This window comes from Micropterus dolomieu, linkage group LG01, assembly GCF_021292245.1.
Source record: "Micropterus dolomieu isolate WLL.071019.BEF.003 ecotype Adirondacks linkage group LG01, ASM2129224v1, whole genome shotgun sequence".
Taxonomy (NCBI): Eukaryota; Metazoa; Chordata; class Actinopteri; order Centrarchiformes; family Centrarchidae; genus Micropterus; species Micropterus dolomieu.
Genome location: NC_060150.1, coordinates 53,272,796 through 53,280,508, shown reverse-complemented (window position 1 = coordinate 53,280,508; position 7,713 = coordinate 53,272,796). Strand labels below are relative to the sequence as shown.

The following is a 7,713-nucleotide window of genomic DNA, read 5'->3' as shown; positions in this document are numbered from 1 at the left end:
AGGGACCTCGCATGGTCGTGCTCGGGCCCTAAATATATAATCTTTACAAATTCAATAGGGACCTCACACAGTCGTGCTCGGGCCCTAAATATAATCTTAGCAAATTCAATAGGGACCTCACACGGTCGTGTTCGGGCCCTAATAATCTGAGCAAATTCAATAGGGACGGTCGTGCTCTGGCCCTAAATATATAATCTTTACAAATTCAATAGGGACCTCACACAGTCGTGCTCGGGCCCTAAATATAATCTTAGCAAATTAAATAGGGACCTCACACGGTCGTGCTCGGGCCCTAATAATCTGAGCAAATTCAGTAGGGACCTCACACAGTCGTGCTCGGGCCCTAAAAATATATATATATAATCTTTACAAATTCAATAGGGACCTCGCACGGTCGTGCTCGGGCCCTAATATAATGCCATGTTCCTCATGGAGGATAATATATATAATATCTGTAATTCAACACATTGTATGTCGAAGTTTTTTGCTGATGTTTTGTACTTACACTGAACATCTATGGATACAGATGTGGAGTTGATCTGGCCATACTCATTCTCAGACTTGCAGTGGTAGATCCCGCTGTCCTTAGAGCTGATAGAGGTGAAATGATAAACGTCTTCTGGTCCCTGAATCAGTGTTTGGTTCTCCTTGTACCAGGTGTATTTAGCTGCAGGGTTAGCATCACTGCTGCAGGTCAGAGTCACTGAACTGCCCTCCACTATCTCAGCAGAGGGACTCACTGACACAGAGGGAAGCTTTGGAGCATCTGGGGACAAAAGAGAGACAACTTGTCAATATTTGTTTACAGGCCTGTTTTTAAGCATTGACTGTCTGCCACAAGCTAACAGGAGAAATAAAATTTTGATTAGTTATTCTGATGTCCCAGTTGTTACTTTGTTGTCCATCTGGTGGAGATATGAACATGAATTACTTGAAGATTAGAATATGTTGTCAAAGATTGACTGTTTTCATTAAAACTTCTCTGTTTGTTTCTTTTTGATTCTCTCTAGTATTTGTCACAGCAGCTGTCTAGAGTGCTGATCCTGGAGCTGTCCAGGTTTGACTCCTGCTGGTGGAAACTGACAGCCAATAACACATTTTTAACAGACCTGCAAACTCCTCAGAGTAATAAAGGTGACAGTGTCTCGGGGGGGTTATCTAAATAGCCCATAATAGTCAGTGCTCTTGAGTCCACCAGCTGCGGCTGCAGCGCATATCAGAAGCGTCCCAGAAGCGGCTCCCCGCTCCGCTCCACAGAGAATAGGTAGCAAATCTATTTTCGTCGCCAGCCGCGTCAAGCAGCACAGACAGGAAGTCAGACACAGAACGGCATAGAGGATCCGGTCAATTTTCAAAATAAAACACTCTGTGGCGCCTCCCGATCGTAAAACAATAATAAACACGGTTAAAACGCTCCGCTGCTGAAACGCTTCTGACATGCTTCCAGTGGACTATGAAGCTGGGCTGTGGACGCATCAAAACCGCGACGCAGCCGTAACGTGCCGTAGACGGAGTCAGTGGATTCCCGACGTTACTCTCGCATCAACTCTTGTGTAAACTCTCACATTTAACTTACCCACAGCATGAATATGGCAAGCCATTAGTGCCAAAAAACGTCACTCTTGTAGCATGTTTTGCTGCCTAACGCGTGAGCGCGCACAACAACCTAATATTCAGGGTAGCTCAGAATTCGAGTAGTACAGGGATATTCCACCATCCCTCAAGTAAAACAATTGTTTTTTTCAGCCGATCTCCGGGTCTGGCGGTACCACTTTTAGCATAGCTTAACGTAATTATAATAATGTAGTAGGTATAACGACAATACAATATTATTGTAAATTATAGCCAGGTGTCTCATCCAATGGCGAGCTCAGTTGACACTGTGTGCTTCAAGATTCCGATTGGCCCAGAGAAATGTCAACTATAAGAATTATCCAATAATGTTTCGCAATTCTAGTACCCGCACCCGCTTGTTGCTACACTTTGTGCTCGACCACTTCACCTCACTCTAACAGGGACACTTGCTACTGCACATAGACTGCTCCCTGATAAAAGAAAATGTTTCTGCTGACACCTGTTCAGAACCCCCAGCCCCCTCCAAAAAACTGGACTCTGATGGTAACTTGCTTTAACAAGCGATAAAAGGTAATGCCCTGGCAGTGGCAAATAGCTTTGGTTTTATATTTGAATTGATTACATTAATGTTTAAGTTGAGATTTACAAGAAATATTTTATTTCTACTGTATCTACTGTATAAAGGGAATAGCCTACTGCTGGTAAAAAGCACCGTATTTGTTCAAAGTTTTTGCAAACTACTTTTGTGTATATAGCAGTACATTTAAATTGAAAGTGTGCAACACACTGCTTTACAATTCATTATTCAATTTTGTGCATAACTATACGATTAATCACGATTAAAAATTTGAATCGTTGCCCAGCACTAAATGATTTAAATGGTAAATCGAAGTGTCCTTGGGCAAGATACTGAACCCTGCCAGTGTATGAATGTGTGTGAATGTTAGTTTCTGTTTGAGCACTTAGGCTCAGTGTGTGAATTTGTGTGAATAGTGAATGCAGATGTAGTGTAAAAGCGCTTTGAGTGGTCGAAAAGACTAGAAAGGCGCTATACAAATACGGTGCATTTACATTTGTCAAAAGTTAAAGACTAATAATATCCATTCATTCTCAGTCAAAAACTGTTCAGTTAACTCTAATTGAGAGCTACTGGCTTTCACATCTTCATTAGAAGTAATGGAGCATCTCAATATGAGAAACATTAGAAAAACCAAAACATTAAATTTAGCAGCAACATATTATATACTTTAAATATTCATGAATCACAAGAATTTCACACAATAGCAAATAATTTGTTATATCACAACATGTATCTAAATGTGGCTTTTCTACTGGTGATAGTTTTTTCTTTCTATAAATATTTTTTTCTTTCTATAAATAATGTTGCTGCGTCTACAGTAGCCAGCCTGGTCACAAACTGCTGTGGGATGGCATCCCATTCTTCAACCAGCATTTGTGGCAAGTAAAAAAAAATAAGAAAAAAATACTTATTAATATTAATTATTATAACAAGATTCAACAGCAAAGAAAAGCTGTTGGCATTGTCAGAGAAGATTTTTCATGAGCACAACCCACACACTCTACACAAGTAATGACTGGACTTTCATTACTTTTTGTGTTAAGTCTAGAAGACTCCATTACATTTAAAATAGTAATAGTATTGTAATATCAGTGTGTATGTGTGTTGTTTTCCCGACACAGTGGAGTAAACTCACACACTGAAGGAGAGCAGAAATCCTCATGTCCTTTTACAGCACAGGAGATGATGTCTCCATGATAAAACTGATCTTTATAAGAAGATGTCTCCACCCTTTCCATTTTCTGTCCATTCTTGAACCAGACGTAGGAAGAACGATCAGGAAGACGACAGCTGCTGTGACAAAGCAGCTCTGCCTCAGTATAATTCTTGTAGACTGTTGATCTGATCACCTGCACCTGGAGATCTGTGGAGAAGGAACAGGAATATTATTTTAGACAAAAGTGTCAACATACGCACATGAATATACACACTCAACACATTTATATTATATATAGTTTTATAGATGTTGAACATTTGAAAATAATTAACATATGAATATGAAAGTGTTACCTGTGACAGACAAAGTGACTCCAGGTGAACCAGTATAGCTTCCACCTGGTTGGTTTGTTATGAACCTGAACTTGTACTGAGCTGAGTCGCTCTCTCTCAGGTCTGTGATTCTCAGAGTGCAGATGTTGTTAGAACAAATGTACTGCAAACGACCTGCGTACTCTGAGTCTGTTCTCAGATCCACAGGTTCTTTATTCAGCAATTTAGTAAACCAGAATGTTTTCTCAACTGTAGTATCACGGCCATTTATTCTGGATGGGTATGTGTAGGTGCAGTTTATTTCCACTGTTGATCCTTTTAAGGCACAGATCTGAGTAGAGGTGTAAGTCACTCCCCAGCCATTCTGAGCCTGTATCACTGTAACACAGAGCACATCAGAAACTACAGTCAGACTCAACAACATCAGGAGACAGACTTTCATTTGTAGTGCAGGTGCTTCAGCGTGTGAAGCTACATTTTCTACATCTTCTTTGGCTCTCATGCCATCCCACTTTAAGTCAGTGAGAGACAAAGATAATCTCAACCCGTTCTCACTCTCCGACTCGTCACATATGAAGTAAGTAAGTTAACTTACGTGGTATCTGACATACGTAGTTATTTTAACCCAAAGCATGATCTCTTCCTAAATACAGGTGGGGGTTGTGCTTACAGCCCAACACCGTGCAGGACGTTTGGCATTTGCCAGAGAACACCAAGATTGGCAAATTCGCCACTGGCGCCCTGTGCTCTTCACAGATGAAAGCAGGTTCACACTGAGCACATGTGACAGACATGACAGAGTCTAGAGACGCCGTGGAGAACGTTCTGCTGCCTGCAACATCCTCCAGCATGACCGGTTTGGCGGTGGGTCAGTAATGGTGTGGGGTGGCATTTCTTTGGGGGGCCGCACAGCCCTCCAAGTGCTCGCCAGAGGTAGCCTGACTGCCATTAGGTACCTAGATGAGATCCTCAGACCACTTGTGAGACCATATGCTGGTGCGGTTGGCCCTGGGTTCCTCCTAATGCAAGACAATGCTAGACCTCATGTGTGTCAGCAGTTCCTGCAAGAGGAAGACATTGATGCTATGGACCGGCCCGCCCGTTCCCCAGACCTGAATCCAATTGAGCACATCTGGGACATCATGTCTCGCTCCATCCACCAACGCCACGTTGCACCACAGACTGTTCAGGAGTTGGCGGATGCTTTAGTCCAGGTCTGGGAGGAGATCCCTCAGGAGACCATCTGTCACCTCATCAGGAGCATGCCCAGGCGTTGTAGGGAGGTCATACAGGCACGTGGAGGCCACAAACACTACTGAGCCTCATTTTGACTTGTTTTAAGGACATTACATCAAAGTTGGATCGGCCTGTAGTGTGGTTTTCCACTTTGATTTTGAGTGTGACACCAAATTCAGACCTCCATGGGTTGATAAATTTGATTTCCATTGATAATTTTTGTGTGATTTTGTTGTCAGCACATTCAACTATGTAAAGAAAGGAGTATTTAATGAGATTATGTCATTCATTCAGATCTAGGATGTTTTATTTTAGTGTTCCCTTTATTTTCTTGAGCAGTGTATTTTGAAAGTCTAACTGGACGTTGCATATTTGTTGTTGTTAAGCATTACTAACTTGACCGCAGATCCTTAAACGACGCTAATGGGCCTTGACCAAGTGTCAATATGTGACGAGTCAGGAGTGAGAATGTGTTGATAATCTCATACTACCAACTTGTTTTAGAGGAGCATGAAAATTCAATATATAACTTTTTTTTTGTATCGCACACATTTTCTTATATTTCTGCTTCTGTGGTGGGGACTTTTACCATCTTTAAAAAAAAAAAAAGGGAACAGAGCTATGGTGAAGCCTACAAATCATTTAGTGTCACATGAGAATATATATATGTATAATGCAAAGGAAGAGTCAGAGATGTACTCATGATCTCTGCAGTCCCTAAGTGTGCTAAGGCAGGACATCATACAGAGGGTGCAGTGCCGGAACAGCAATGTATTGAAACTGTGAACTTTAACAACATTAACAAAAAGCATGAGGGCAGTAATACATGGCTGCTGCAGAGTGTGAATGGAAACTTTAGAGGAATGCAGAACACTGAGACGTGAGCAACTACTGTGACATGTAGATAACAAAACACTTATTCTAGAGAGAGAAATAACTACTGAGGAACTTTGGCTGATCCCCATGTCTGGAATATCTGTCAGTAAATCTGTGACATATTCAATAATATCTGGAATACAATTTAATTTAACACTCCCTTAATTTTACTGTTAGCTTCTTCTCAAAAAATTAATGTACAGAATGAGGCAAAATTCTCTTTTCAGAGTTCATTTCCAGGCAGCAGCAGCAGCACACCGAGCTTAGTCAATGTTTGTAGGTGGGGAAGACGAAGAGAAATATCTGTCTCCTTAGCAGCTAGATGCCTCAGAATTGAGTTTGGAGGACTGCAGAAGGATGAAGGAAGTTCCACAGAGTGCTGAATTTTATTTGTAACAAAGTATTCAGAGGCTTGTTTTGTTTGTACAGTAATTCTGTCTATCCACACATATATAGTTAACTGTCTTTAATGTTGCACGATACTTCAGTTTATAAAGATTATGATGTTATGGTAAGATAAGTTTACAGAAATGTTGTTGGTCTCCAAAACAGCTCTCTGTTGGACGTCTTGTAAAGAGTTCAATTTAAAGAGAGAAGTTAGTGTCTGGTGTTGCAGGGGTCGCACCACATTGCATAACATCACATATCAAATCTATTTATTTACTAAGAAACCCACTTTCCTCTGATTTTCTGAAGTGTGCTAACACAATATAAAGATGTCCAGTACCTTGTACAGAGAGAAGGAAGACAACAAATCCACTTGCTGCTGCTGTTAAACTCATAGCTGCTTCTCACATCTGTTAAATTCATGCAGCAGGTAGATCACATACATGAGAAGTCCTGTATGTCAGTTAGTCACAATGAACATTTCTAATGAAAAAGGGAGGATGCTGTCTTTGAGGACAGTTTGTCTCTGTGCTTAATACAGTTTTCTAAAAACAGACTTTGAGGTGTTAAAAGCTGAGCTGACTTTCTTCCTGTTTACGTAATTAATATGCAGGATGTATTAAGCTATAGATGACAACTTGTACATCTCCAAGTTGAAATGAAGAAATGATTCTTACTGGTTGTTTGCTAATGTTGCATGTGTAGCGGAGTTAATGATTCTGCTTGCCATCACTTATTTTTTACAGTTAACCACTTTTTTATACTGTGTATTTTATTATGTATTTTTCAGAATAATGGACATTGTTTCCATGGAGACCTGTGTGTGTAGCATTGGTGACCTCTGCTATGCCCTTGCTGATTTGAGAGGTGCACCCCAAATATAATCCAGGCCCCCTCGATACAGAGGCAATTGTTTAAACGACCGTTGATAAGCTGGCTGTCACGAGCTACAGCTACGTATTTCATAGATATAAGCAGAACAGCAAAAGAAGGACTAATGCCCAGGAGGTTCTGGCAATGACATGAGGGATGGAGAATCTGATGTGGAAGAGATAACAGCTGCTGTTAAACTCATAGCTGCACCTCACGTCTATTAAATTTACGCAGCAGGTAGATCAGATACATGAGAAGTCCTGCATGTCAGTTAGTCACAATGAACATTTCTAATGAAAAAGGGAGGAAGCTGTCTTTGAGGACAGTTTGTCTCTGTGCTTAATACAGTTTTCTAAAAACAGACGTTGAGGTGTTAAAAGCTGAGCTGACTTTCTTCCTGTTTACGTAATTAATATGCAGGATGTATTAAGCTATAGATGACAACTTGTACATCTCCAAGTTGAAATGAAGAAATGATTCTTACTGGTTGTTTGCTAATGTTGCATGTGTAGCGGAGTTAATGATTCTGCTTGCCATCACTTTTTTTTTTACAGTTAACCACTTTTTTATACTGTGTATTTTATTATGTATTTTGTGTAATTTTCAGAATGATGGACATTGATGCCATGGAGACCTATGTGTGTAGCATGGGTGACCTCTGCTATGCCCTTGCTAATTTGAGAGGTGCACCCCAAATA

General features: G+C 40.7%; 1 protein-coding gene across 1 annotated transcript in view; it reads right to left on the bottom strand.

Moving 5' to 3' along the window:
• LOC123987090 (B-cell receptor CD22-like) overlaps window positions 1-7,713 on the bottom strand; it is a 152,266-nt gene that overhangs the window by 137,757 nt on the left and 6,796 nt on the right. Inside the window, exons 2-3 of the mRNA XM_046075739.1 lie at window positions 3,665-4,021; window positions 3,291-3,518 (exon numbers count right to left, since the gene is read on the bottom strand). Of these exons, the coding sequence (XP_045931695.1) occupies window positions 3,291-3,518; window positions 3,665-4,021 (585 nt within the window). The remainder of the gene's footprint in view (window positions 1-3,290; window positions 3,519-3,664; window positions 4,022-7,713) is intronic.